General features: G+C 35.6%; 1 protein-coding gene across 1 annotated transcript in view; it reads left to right on the top strand.

Annotated features, from left to right (window-relative positions):
- The first annotated feature begins 646 nt into the window (after positions 1–646).
- LOC129718129 (transcription factor SOX-10) overlaps positions 647–14,933 on the top strand; it is a 75,935-nt gene continuing 61,648 nt past the window's right edge. Inside the window, exon 1 of the mRNA XM_055668559.1 lies at positions 647–1,302. Coding sequence (XP_055524534.1) covers positions 911–1,302 — 392 coding nt within the window. The 5' untranslated portion in view covers positions 647–910. The remainder of the gene's footprint in view (positions 1,303–14,933) is intronic.

Here is a 14,933-nt window from a genome sequence, read left to right as displayed (position 1 = left end):
TAACATGAAGCAAAGATTCAGATCAATAAAGTCTACAAATCATATTCTCACCCGTACCCCTCTTCGCTTGAACTCGATCTAAATGCGCAGGAACTCAATCCGTCCTTGTTCAACGTCGTGTGATCTTTCCTACTCCTAGCGACCCCAACCGCGGCTACAATCCTCCCTTCCGGCGGTACCGCTTCTATCTGAACCAAAACATGCGCTCCAAAGGAGGTTGGAAGCATGCGTCGCGGTCTCTAAACTAACGACCACAAATTCAGGGGCACGTGTTCTGATTTATACAAAGGGCACTATCAATTTGAGGGTTGATGCAGTTTCTAAGCTCATTCTAATTTTTATTAGCCAATTCTAATTATCAACTGAATTAAGTAGAATTAAAACGGAAAACTGTGCTCTAACTCAATCTTACAAACGTACATGACGAAACCACTCGAATGTCTTAGAGCTGCCTATGATCGAAAATTTACATACCATTCGCTACTCGCTCACTCATGTGCACTCTCACATACACGCATACCGTGCTCTTTCTTCACATTAGTTCACTCTCTTCCTCTTTCACTCGTCCGGGCCCAGCCCGGTTTTTCTACTGGCCGAGTCCATCACGCAGCTTCAGATGGTTCAGTCAGTTTCGATCGAGACTTGATCCGTGTCGTGTGTGTTTCGTGCTTCACAGGCAGACTTACAGCGGCGAAAAGTAAATTTCCCCACTGAAACGTTGAGGGGCTAGCCGATTGTCGCTCAGCTTAATATTTGCGATCTCATGTTCCGTCGCGCACGGTAGTGACGTAGCTTTGGAAGCAGATCCTTTAGAGTGTATAATTGGTGGGTAACAGTGAGAAACTACAATCGAGTCCAGTGTACTGTGGTTGTGTATCTCTCTACCTCGGTTTTAGCTACGGTAGAGACTATGAGCAGCGGCAGCATGCACCAGGATTCACTAACCTTGGATGACATGAAAGTGGTGGTATTGGGAAGAAAAGATCACCTCGTCAAAATGTCTAATGGTAGCGGAGGTACCAATATGGCTAATAATAACAACGTTGCGTTAATTAAAAACAATAACAATGGCGGCAGTAGCAATAACAACAACAACAACATTGTGAACAGTGGTAAAGGATCGTCGATCATTTGCAGTGGTGGTGGTGGTGGCGCTGGTGGTTCGGCGATTCAGGTGGCTGTTTACGCGACGGGTTCGATCGAAGACAACAAGCTCGGCGCCAATGATAAGGAGAAGCTCACGAAGGCTGTCATGAAGGTGTTCGAGGAGTACAAGTGGACTCCGCCCACTAACGTTGTCAAGTAAGTGCGCGAGAGAGGTAGCATGATCGTTCGTGGGAAGAAAGCTTGCTTCCTATGGGTTTTGCATTCTGACATAATTTTTCTACCGTAATTTACTAGCTATTAATTTCACAATAGATTAAACATATATCACCGAACACTGTATTGTTTTAATTTTAATTCACTTGAAACTATTTTTTTAGTTGGCAGCGATTCTGAGAATTACCACTAATTTGAATAACTTTGGCTAAAAGATACATTTCAGAATGCCTATGGAAAAATGACCGCAAATAAAGTTGATTGCCAATTTATAGTCCACTTTAGTGTAATGAGAAAGGTAAACCAGTTAAATCGTATTGAAAGTCACACTGGAAAGTTCGTATCAAAATACCACTCTTATTCACTTATTCAATATAAACGAAATAATTTTTCTATTTTTGAGGCGTAGTAAAATCAATTTGAGATACTTTTCTTGTATTTTTATTTCGCTGTTATAAATTATTTGAAACTCGTACTTTTACTGTCATGGTCTTTACTTAGAATACGATTGGATGTAGTGTTTACAAAACAATATGAAAATTATTATCAAATTTGCACACTGAGTTAGAAGTTTTTTAACTACTGGCTGGATACAACCAAAACATAATACAATTATAGGTCACTTTTACGAAAATACATCTATTCTCACGAAACTGAGCCATTTTCACACAAAACAATGAAATGACTTTTGTGATATATTTTAACGATTTTATAGTCTAAATGATTTTGAATGCCAAAAGTGACCCATAATTGTGTCTTTTGCTATGTAAGTGATATTTTTCTTCCTAACCTATTTAAACACATCAGCTGCAATGAAACTAATTGTCGATCGAAAGTACACATCAGAACACGGAGATAGATAGTGAAACATTGATAGTTGATAATTTCTCCGATTTTATATTTATTTTTGAACCTTCAGAGAACACGTTAACTGACTCATAATTGTAGAGGGACTCTTAAACAACAATCAAAATGCTTCAGAGACTGAGGATTGGTTTGTTTTCGTTTTATGTAAATTAACATTAAGTCTTTGATCATATTTTGGTTTTATTTGATAGCCATAAAATATAATATATCTTGCGGATATAATAATATATCCGCAAGTATTCCTTACAGCCATCCTATGCCAACCGTCATATGTAGGAAGTTCTATAATAGTTCCTTTGATAACCAAATAAAACTAAAAAGTTAAAGGGTGTGTGCTTGAGTGCACAAATGTAGGCTCGCCGTGGGACTATGGTGGGTGTGAAGATTTAATTCTGCCATAGTATATAACACACACCAAACATACAAACACCATACACAATAATCCATGGACATTTCACAAAAAACAACATACACCTGTCATATACCACAGCATACAAATACCAATACCCACATAAACTGCCCATAAATGCATAATAGTCCCATGTAATTTCTCATCACTTTTTGCTTAAACCTCAAAAACTTCTTCTCATACCCGGTGCTCTCAAAAAATCACAAGAAAAAGCTTTTTGTTGCTAAATTGATTAGAAAAATATGAATTTTTGCCAATCACATGTTACAAATAAACGCAAAACAAGCTCAGTGCTAAAAACAACTAGCATAAAATTATGGTCACTATCATAGCAATACCAGTTGAAGTACTACTAGGAAAAATAATTAACTTGTTGCATATACAATAAGGGGTCTCACAAAAAAAATCGGTGTTGAAAAAGTCATGGTGCTCAGCCCTAAATTGAAAGATGAAATATTCAAAAAACAACCCTACAAAAATAAAAAACCTAAATTAATCCACCTAGCGGTCAGACCCAGCCTTTCTCATTCAATTTTTGATTTGTAAAAATAGATTTACATGAACGCTTCAATCCAATAAATGTATATTCACTCTCTAGGTTCTAAAATATTGATGTTGTATTCTTTACATATAAAAATGCAGTCAAGTCTGTCTGTCTGTCTGATCCATATAGGCCCGAAAACTATCGTACCGATCGACGTGAAAATTTGTATGTAGGGGTTTTTGGTGCCGATAAAGGTTTCTATGATAGTTTGAGACCCCTCCCTCTTCTGGAAGGGAGGGGTCCCATACAAATGAAACATAAATTTCTGCACAACTTAAGAACAAACCAAGCAAATGAAACCGAATTTGGCATGTGGATGTTTTGAGGGGTAACTAATATGTCCATAATAGTTGAATGAAACACAAATTTTACACATCTCGAGAACTAATCAACCAAATGGAACAAAATTTGGCAGGTAAATGTTTTAGTGGTAACAAATATGTACATAATGGTTTGAAACCCGACTCCCTCTTCTATAAGGGAGGGATCCCATAAAAATGAAACACAAATTTCGCACAGCTCAAGAACCAATCAAGAAAATACAACCAAATTTGGTATGTGAATGTTTTTAGAGGTAACAAATATGTCCATAATGGTTTGACGCCCCTCCCTCTTCTGAAAGTACACGTTTCTTCACAAATTTCTGCACATCTCGCGAACTAATCAACTAAATGGAACCATATTGGCAGGTGAATGTTTTTAGTGGTAACAAATATGTTCCATAATCGACCTCAGACAACATTTTGGATTGTAAGATGGCAACTTCCGGTTTCTGAACAGCCGAAAATGGCCGATTTCCACCCATTAAAATAATATCTGTATCTAGAATAATACACAGGAGCTAAAATCGACCACAGATAGCATGAATTCTAAGATGGCGACTTCCGGTTTCTGAAAATAGCAGAAAATGACCAAATACCACCCAATATGAGTTTTTCTTTAACCAGTATGCCGTTCAAAAATGCCATTATGAAATCCAAAATGGCGACTTCCGGTAACGGAAAAACAGCGGCAAATGACCAAATACCACCCAATATGGGTATTTCCGGAACCGTAATGATGCACTGGAGCCACAAATCGACTTCAGACAACATTTTGAATTGTAAGAGGGCAACTTCCGGTTTCTGGAAAACAGCCTGAAATGGACGATTCCCATTAAATATTAGTGTTTCTGGAACCAGAAAGATGCACAAAAGCTAAAAATTGATCACAGACACAATATTGAATTTTAAGATGGTGACTTCCGGTGTCTGGCAAACAGCCGGAAATGACCAAATACCATTCAATATGAATGTTTTCGGAACCAGAATTACGTTCATATGACAGAAATTGATTTCACAGGCAATTTTAAAGTCCAAAATGACGACTTTCGGCTTCTGAAAAACAGTCCAAAGTGACCAAATGTCACTCAATATGAGTTTTTCTTGAACCAGTATCCTAAATACCATTTTGAAATCCAAGATGGCGACTACCGGTTTGTGAAAAACAGCCTAAAATAAACAAATACTATCCAATATGAGTATCTCTGGAACCAGAATGTTGCAAGGAACTAACAATTGACCTCAAGCACCATTTTGAATTGCTAAATGGCAACTTATAGGCAACAGTCGGAAATGACCGAATAATACTCATATGGATATTTCCGTAAACGTGATGATGCATAGAAACCAAACATTGACCCTGGACACTATTTTGAATTTGAAGACGACCACTTTTAGTTTCTGGAAAACAACCAAAAATACCTCCCAATATGGGTATTTCCGGTGTCAGATTAATGCCAGAAAGGCTGCTGATAATGACAGAATACCACCCAATATGAATATATTCAGAATTAAGGCGATGTACAGAAGCCAAAAGACGAGGATGTTGTCATTTCGATAAAACCAATCATTTCAAACGATTTGTTATTTGACTTTGATCATATCCTATGGCCGATTCGTCGTGCATTTGCAGACTTCAAACAAACCGCAAGTAATCAATTAACTTGGAACGTTCAAATAGTACGACACCACATTTAAATTATGTTGAGGCCACATATATCGATCAAAGCAGGTATAGTTTTAAATAGCCTTTGAATTCTCTTCTTTCCATAACTTTTGAGCCACATATCAAATTGTTATGAAGTCTGTTATTTGTAAGTTTGAGAGATGACTCGTTCGTATGACACTAGTTGTGTTCAAATAAGTCATGTATTCTTTGAGATAATAGACTTTCGTTGTTTTATTAACAATTTAATACATAATGGTTGCTTAAGTTCGATTATAATCAAATAAAATGGGAACGTGTAGGGCAGCCAAACTTTGAAACCACGTGTTCAATCATAATTCATCAGTTAACCCTTAACTAGCCCGCTCATCTGATAATAATAATCAAATCGGTTGTATAGTTTCTGAGATAATGAAGTTTCGTGATTTTCACATTTCGGCACATTACAAATGAAGTTACAGTTCGATTACAGTAAAATTCAATAGGGTCTTCTGCGGCAGCTAGACCATTCATTTGACACTAATTTTGTGGAAATCGGGTCAGCCATCTCTGAGAAAAGTGAGTGAGTCCAAGTAGTCTTCGGAATATGTTCCTTTGCATAGCTGGATTTCACATTTTTAAACATAACAGGCAAAGTAATAGTCCGATTACAAAACAAATCAATAGGGTCTTATGGGGCAATTAGACTTTTCATTTGACACTGATTTTATGAAAATCGGTACAGCCATCTCTGAGAAACATGAGTGAGATTAAACAGTCTTCAGAACACGTTTCTTTTCATAACTTTTGAACCACAAGTTCAATCTTTATGAAATTCAAAACTTGAGGGTTTTCTGGGTAGCCCGTTCTTTTGAAACCAATTTTGTTCAAATCGGTTGTGTAGTTTCTGAGATATTGATGTTTCATGATTTTCACATTTTGAACCATAATCTCTAAACTAAAAATCCGATTACAATGAAATTCAATATTATTAACTGAGCAAAAGAAGAAGGTGAAACTTTACACGCGTTTGTCTCCGAATAGTGTTTCTCAAAAAATGACTTTGTCATGTTTACGATTGCGGAGAAACTACTGAACCGATTTCCTTCCTCTTAATTTGAAAATGTTCGTTATAAAATTCCCCGATCGAGAACGATCGATTATTGATACACGAACTGAAAAGATGCATCAAAACGAAAAAATGCAAAGCTTGCTATGTTTTTTCCAACAAAGATCCGCTATTGATCAACGTGACATAAATAAACTTACGTTAAAGTTGTTTTGTTCCATGATTTTGTCAGTTTCTGCAAATTTCTGCAAGAAATTTTAACTGACGAGTGTGCAGAGCACATAGACAATTCAATTGGTGGTAATCTTGCCGTGGGATGTGCTGGGAAACGGCAGAAAATTGAAAATTACTTGTCAAAAGTTAATTTTTTGGCAGGAAAAATTTATAGGAACCTAATTATCATAAAATAAAGTCTGCTATAACATATAAAAAATAAAGGTCTGATGTTGTTTTAAAAGTTCAGTGAGAATATCAGAGGTATAGTGGTATAAAATATGAATTTTAACGGCAAAAACCTTTATTTCAAAACATCATTGAACATAATCAGATAGCTCAGTAAGATTGAAAAATAGCTACCTAGTGTCTTCAGCAAAGTTTTTTGTTATGTTATTTTGGAAAACTTTGCCAAAGACAGCGATAACAAATATTGCTTTTTGGAGAAAATATTCTTTTTATCTCACTTGTAGGGGGATTCATCACGGATCTGTTAATGTCCGAAGAAGGGTCTTTTTTTACTCTAAAACTTTCCCGAAGACAGTATTGCTCTAAAATGTAACGTTTTCGAGAAAATGACTTTTGACCACCTTTTTTCATTTCTGGACCACAGTCGAACGTAACTCGTTAAAAAGGCCTAGGCTGTATGGTAAAATCCAAAACACTTTCAGAACTTTATGAAACTTTCATCAGAAGTTTTCTTTAAATCTATTTAAAATTGTCAGTAAAAAGCAGTCGTAGCTGTTTAAAACAAAAGGTTCATTAATTTACACAAGTTAGGACACACTACACAGTTGTCTTTTACTCTCAGTTCCTTTGAGAAATGAATAGCGGTTTAAAAAAAAAAAAAGAGACCGAGAGAAAGGGAGATGAATAGAAAGAAATAAAGGAAACTAGAGAGAAAAATGATCCAAAAAGTATTTTTACCCATGTATTTTTACCCATTTTGTCCCATTTCTAAAAATTCATTGGTAAAGATTCTAAATCTCAAGCTGCCAATAAAAAAACTCGCCCAGTATGATTTTACAAGAGTTTTAGCTTCCATTTGCACTTTTGAACACCAAAAGCGGATAATGCGTTCTGTAAGAAATGTGGCATTTTTTCATGTTTGTTTTGTTTGATTTCAATATATTTCACAACAACAACATATCTACACATACATACGTACAGGTACACATACACATGCATGCAGGCATTGTTCATTCAGTCGAACTGAGTCTGTAATGCATCTCTTGGCCCTCCACAGATTCATTTTGCGTTCACATACATACATACTAGGCTGTCCCAAAAAAAATCGATGTTGAAAAAGTCAAGGTGCTCAGCCCTGAATCGAAAGAAAATGTTATTTATAGCATTTTCGTAGAACATTTCGACTTTCTGAAAGATCGTTTTTAGGTTGCCCAAACGTGATTCATGAAAAAATGATTTTTTCAAGCTACAAAACCACTCTTTTGCACTTTTTTCAAATCTATTAGATTCCTAAATTTTTCCATATATTTTTTTTATTTTTGTAGGATTGTTTTTGAATATTTTGCATGGTTTGATTCAGCATCGCATTCAATTATTTGACTCACAGAGCCCATTCAACATCACAAGAAAGTGAATTTTTCTAATAATTTCCAGATAAAACACAAATAAAAAATATTTTTGATCAAGAACTGAAATTTTTACTACAAAGCGGGATTTAAGACGATCCTTGATATCTTACCGGAAGCTGAGATATTGGCGTTTTTACATGTGATGGAAAACTATGCATTTTGTCAAAAATGCCACTGAAGCTTAATAGCTCCATTGCACAGTGTTTTATTTTGCCGTTTGTACGTATGATTTCCTAAATAGTGATTCAAATGTTGATTATTCCCATAAGGTATGTTGGGAGAAGTTTTAGGATATTCAAAAATGCATCTTTTGATGAAGAAATATGGATGTTCAATCCACCAATGAGTGAGATAAAAAATTTACTTTTTAATCAGAATAGAATAAATGCAAGGTGTCTTTGACAAAGTTTTAGGTTATCTTAAAACAAGAAACTTTACCGAAGACATCATGTTTCTATCTCTTACATATTACGAGCAACATTGAGTTTTCTGTTAGCAGGCACTAAAAATCACAATTTTCGTTCTAACTTTTTTCGCAGATTTTTCCGAATTTTTAAACCTTCTACTAAGTTATCAGCCATCTAAAAATGCATTTGTTTTCTGAACATTGTTATTTTTTATATCCCAAAATAAAACCGTTATTTAACATTTTTGTTAAAATGCATAGTTTTCCATCACTTAGAAAAATGCTAATATCTCAGCTCCCCGATAAGATATCAAGTATCTTTTTTCATGTAAATTTTCGTCGTAAATCCCGCTTTGCAGTAAAAATGTCTGTTCTTGATCAAATTTTTTTTTATATGTGTTTTGAAGGGTTTTATCTAAAAATTAATTTTGTTGTGATGTTTATTGGGCCCTGGGAGTCAAAAAACTGAATGCAATGCTGAACTGAACCATGCAAAATATTTAAAAACAACCCCACAAAAATAAAAAATATATGGAAAAATTTGGGAATCGAACGGAATTCAAAAAAGTGCAAAAGAGTGGGTTTGTAGCTTAAAAAAGTCATTTTTTTTATAAATCACGTTTGGGCAACCTGAAAACAATTTTTTAGAAGGTCGGAATGTTCTGCAAAAATGCTATAAATAACATTATCTTCCAGTTTAGGGCTGATCACTTTGACTTTTTCAACATCGATTTTTTTTTTGGGACACCCTAATACATACACACATACACACGAACAGACATTGCTCAGTTTGTCGAGCTGAGTCGAATGGAATTTACCACTTGGATCGATTTTGCGTTTTTAGACCGATTGTATAACCTTTGTTTAGTAAATATAACAAAGGTAAAAACGGCTACTGTGTTAAAAATACTCGGCAAGTGAAATTTTCTCGCAGATTTCTCTGTTTCACATCAATGGTAAGGTTCCAGTATAAATGAAGGGTGATATAGGTACTCAACAAAAATGTTATCATGTACAGTCAAAATATTTTGTACCGACAAAAAACTTTAAAATGCGTTTTTCCCGATTTGATGCCTGTGGCATATTAGCCAATTTTTTGGACTTCATTGGTATTTGCTCAAACATTTTTTGGAAACATCCTGAATCGCATGATTGTCTACGATTAGTTTAAGAGAAAATGAAGAAGCGCGGAGACTTAAAGTCCCTATTCATGCAGTTTCCGAATAGTTTTTATTATTTTTTTTAGTTCACACCGTTCGTTTTTTATGGAATATCAACTTTCATAGTTTTCGAGCTACGATTATTTTTAAACACTGCGCTACAAGCGCAATGTTTTAAACCTTAAGTGCCTGGAATGGGTTATTTTCTGGGTCACAATTTTAAGAAGAATTCAAAATTACGTTGCTACATTTTTCACTTCCACTTTGCTGTGTATTTCGACAACAGTGCTTTTAATGTGGGATAGGAAACATATTTTAAGCAGCTTATGAAGCCGCATGTGTACTTAACGCATGTATATTTGTTTATTATCTTTTTCTCTGTCAGCACTTCTTTCATATTATTATTTTATATTATTTATTTATTTCGTCAAACAAAAGTAGACTACATATGTTTAAAACTAACTTACATGCTATATGCTATTTATACTAGTGGGAGCAAAAAAAAAAGAGTTTATACATAATTGAATAATAATTTCTTCACTTGACGGATTATTACAATGAATGTTTTCTATCGATTTAAATTGCGCGTTGAGTTGAAATATTGTTTTAATTTAGTTCTCGACATAGAAAAGTCAATTGCTTCACAGTGTTGGTTATACACTAACATCATTTGATTAATTGGCCCGTATTTAGCATAATTGTTTCGTTGATGATTTAAAGAAAACAAAGTCCGAGTTCGTAAATTTCTAGAAGGTACATAAAGATTGAGTTTTGATAATATTTCGGGTGAATCGACACGTTGAGATACGATATCATTAACAAATGACATCATTGCGAATTCACGACGGGCTTTTAATGATTGAATGTCAATAAGTCTGCAGCGTTCGTCATTTGATGGTAGGGGAAATGACGTCCATCGTAGATTACAAAGTGCATATAACAGGAATTGTTTTCGCACTGATTCTATTCTGTTTACATGTGTTGCAGAAAACGGAGACCATACAATGCTACAGTATTCTAAAAGTGACCTGACTTAGGAATTAAAAAGTGTTTTTATTGTGTATGGATCTTGGAAATTATAGCAGAAACGTTTTATGAAACTGAGCATGTTACTAGCCTTATTATTAATTGTATTGTAGTGATCAGTGAATGTTAATTTTGAGTCGAGTATGACTCCTAGGTCCCTAACTCGTTCACTTTTCTCTACTACCTGATCTCCTAAGGAAATCATATTGCTTGGCATGGTTCTTTTTCTGCCAAAAGCCATCGAACTACATTTTTTAACGTTTAGCTGAAGAAGGCTTTTTTTACACCAAATGTAAAAATATTTTATCTCGTTACGAAAAGTATTTACATCATCAGCGTTTTTAATTTCAATGAAAAGTTTAATATCGTCGGCATAAATAAGAATTTTTACATGTTTTAGAATAAAGGAAATGTCGTTTACAAATAATATAAATAGTAGAGGGCCCAAGTGAGAGCCTTGAGGAACTCCTGAGGTTACCTGAATAGGTTTCGATATTCTACCTTTAAATTTGACTGTTTGTTGACGATCTGTCAAATACGATTCAATCCATTTGAGTAATTGTGGATGAATTCCAATTTTTCGTAACTTGAAGAGAAGCAGGGGTATATCAATGCGATCGAAAGCTTTACTGAAGTCAGTATATAAGGTTTCAACATAATTACCTTTATCCATTGCGTTCAAAGAGGAGTTAATAAACTCGAGTAAGTTAGTTGTTGTTGAGCGCCCTTTGAAAAAACCGTGTTGCGTTGGGCTAATTCTATTTTTTATTTGGTGGAATAACTTTTTGTTTATTATTGCTTCAAAAAGCTTAGGTATACAGGAAAGAATGGCTATGCCTCGATAGTTGCATATGTCGGTTTTTTTACCAGATTTGAACACAAGCACTAGATATGAGTTTTTCCAGAATTTCGGGAAGCAACCGGATTCCAGCGACATATTGAAAATCAAGAACAGTGGGGAAGTTAGCTCTTTAGCTAAATGTTTCATGAATGCTGGCGGAATTCCGTCTGGTCCCGGACCTTTAGACGCATCCAGAGCTTTTAAAGTATCTTCAATTTCGCGTGCGCTGACATGTTCAATATTGAAATAGTTGGGAAACTCAGGAAAGTTGGTGAAGAATGTATAGTCACGATCAGATTCGGAGAAAGTTGTATAATTTTGTTGAAAAAAATCAGCAAATAGATCAGAGATGTATGCCGGGTTCTCTTCAACTTTGTCCTGCAGTTGCATTTTTGAAGGAAAATTTTCAGATTTTAACTTTAATTTAACAAATTTGAAAAAAATTTTTGGACAGGATTTGATTTCAAGCTCAGTCTTTAATGTGAACTCTTCAAACGCGTTACTAATGGCATCGTTTAATTCGCCGCAAATGTTAAGATAAGTTGTTAAAGCATCACGATTTTTATGAGTTTTGTATTTTTTATGTGCTTTTTGTTTTTTGTTTTTTAAGTTTTTAATTTGTCTATTGTACCAGACTGGGTATTTGGAATTGCCATGACGTCTTATTCTTTTCAATGGTATTTCGCTAATAAATAAATCAGATAATATGTTATAAAAATTTTCTATAGCCGAATCGACGTTTCCGTCTTCAAACAATACATCTTGCCAGTTGATACTATTTAGTTTATGTTTTAATTCATCATAGTTTGCTGACTGAAAGTCAAAAACATCTTCGAATTCATATTCGTCAGGTCTTTTATTCACATGCACAAATAAAGAAAACTCTATTGCTGTATGATAAACTTCGTTCTTCCATAATGGTTGTAATGAATTCGTCACACAAAAGTCTTCACTAATGTTGGACATTAACAGATCTAGATAACAATTTTGTCCATTTTTCACATGATTTATTTGATTAAGACCAAGACTAGAGGTTTTATCAAAAAAAAGTTGCAGCGTTTTATTTTCGCCAATAATAGGAAGTAAAATGCTATGGTTATCGATGTCCGGAATAAAATCAATGTTGCGTTGGTTGAAATCACCGTATATGTGGAGTTTTACTTCAGGTAACAGCTTAGATGCAATATTTTCAACAACATGAAGAAACTTTTCAAAGATTTCATTCCGCGCATTATTTGGAGGGAAATAGACAGAGACAAATACGTGTGTCTCTCCTGCTAGTTCTGCTTTCACCCAAACATGTTCGAACTCTTTAAACTGAATGGTGTCGATAAGCGCTGAATTAAAGTCTACTGACACCGCAATCAACACACCACCACCGGATTTCATTTCAGATAATTGATAGTTACGGTCATTTCTACAGACATTATATCGGCAACCGAAGACTTCTTCGCTGCGAACACCCTCATCCCAGCTGGTTTCGGTTGCTAAAATAACAGAAAATGAACAGGATAGTACATTTTTTTAAATTTCGTTAATTTTGTGAGCGCCTCGCATGCGGTTAAAATTTTGGCAATATACAGAGATCTCGGTAGTGGTGGGGTGTTCGAGTGTAGAAGCTAAAGAATGAGAGTCATTATTAACAGAAGTGTTTACCAGAGCAGAGCAGGTCGCGTCATTTCCTACATCTCTAGGTTGAACAAAATTATCACCAGCAACGGTCCTCTGATGAGTGAGTCAATTGCGTTGAAGACACGAGTGCCTAGATGAGCACGCAATGCATTGTGAAATAGGAAGGTGTGCAGGATCGCTGATCATCTGGGGTTGAGAAAGTGAAAACTCGTCGTTCGCCGGGTATGGGTTAAGAGTTTCGCCTCTTTGAAATTGAATCGTAGGAATGAAGTTAGATTGAGGTCTAGAGAATCGGTCTTTCGCTGCTGCAAGAAGCACTCTGTCAGGTGGTAACAGTTGATTTGCATGGAAACGATTAGAGTTGGTGTGTTGTTGATTATTGTAGGAGTTGGTGACGTTATTCTGTTGCCTGTTGGCCATGTTATAGTTGGGGCTATTGTTATTATTCCAAAAACTGTTGTTGACGTGACGGTTGTGGTTGGTATATCTACGGTAACTATTGGTGTTGAAGTTGTAGTTGTTTCGATTGGTACTTTGATGGTTATTATCGAGATTCCTGTTAAAGTTGAGGTTGCGATGCTGGTTCTGATTGTTGTTGTTATTGTTGAAGTAGTTCTTATTGTTGCGGTTGTTGTTGGAATTGTTATTATTATTGTGGTAATTGCTGTTGTAGTTATTTCTATTGTTATTGACAAAGTTGTTGTTATTATCGTTGTTGTTGTTGTGAATGATATGGTTATGACTAGGGCTGTTGTTTCTGTTGTAATTATTTCGCCTATAATGATTTCGTCTTCTGGCCCTCCGTTTTCTTGCTTTGTCAGCTTGTTTTTGCTGCTGCATAATACGGTGTAATTTTGTATCGTACGCTGTCCAGTCCTGTTTCCAAACTTTTCTCGAGCCAAGGAAACGCCATCCACTATTTGGAAGATCATTTGAAGGCTGGCCGGCCATAGTTATTTCCTCTGCCACACTTGGATAGCCAATGCTGTTTTCGATGGGCATCATTCTTGGCGTGTACTCAGAAATTCTGCTGCTAATTATTCGAAATTCTTCCAAGATTTCAGGAACACTACATTGAGTCTTAGAAGTGGCCACATCGATCAAATTTTCATTAACAGCTTCAAGCTGTTCGTCGACTTTATTAGTTATTTCATCAATATGACTGGTCAGCTTATTTGTAATCGAGTTGCTAAGTATCCCAAGCGACTCAGTCATGTTAACTTTAGCGGAAGTTATAGCATCGTCGAAAAGTGTCGTCACGTGGTTATTGATTTGTCTCACTACTTTTGTAGGAGAGTTCACTTTTTTAACAGACGAAAGCTCCTGTTTTAGTTCATCGAATAGAGTTTCTTGTCGTTCGAGTGCCTCTTGAACGATTCCAATTTTCTGCAATGTCGACGTCGATTTGTGTATTGCGTCGCTATGCTTTTTCACTAAGTCAGCAAGAAGAGCCTGCTGGTTTCAGATTGTAAAGGGATTTAGCAAACTCTAAGAATAACACTGGTCGACAAAATGAAAAAAGAGTGCGTTCCAGAAGCTAAGCTCAAACCGGAAAAAATTAAAGATTATAGCTATTCAACAATTCCTATGAATTTTGGTGTCCCTAGCCATTACCAAAACGCGTCAACTTACATCAGAGTGTCATATACAAATTGCTTGCCGGGTTTAACGTTATGTTTACGAGGAAACTCATTTAAGTCTCTGAAAAAAAACGGTAATGGCTGGTGACACCGAAATTCACAGCAATCTATAACCTTTCATTTTTTCCGGTTTTAGATTTTGGAGTGCACCTGTGTTGACCAGTGTAGTTAATTGAAGTTCCCAATCAAGGGACACTATTCCAATCATCACAAACCTAGCTTAAGCAGTTTGCATCTGTTCTA

The sequence above is a fragment of the Wyeomyia smithii genome, chromosome 1 (assembly GCF_029784165.1).
Source record: "Wyeomyia smithii strain HCP4-BCI-WySm-NY-G18 chromosome 1, ASM2978416v1, whole genome shotgun sequence".
Taxonomy (NCBI): Eukaryota; Metazoa; Arthropoda; class Insecta; order Diptera; family Culicidae; genus Wyeomyia; species Wyeomyia smithii.
The sequence above is the reverse complement of the archived record's forward strand: the minus strand, read 5'-3'. Positions and strand labels throughout refer to the sequence as shown.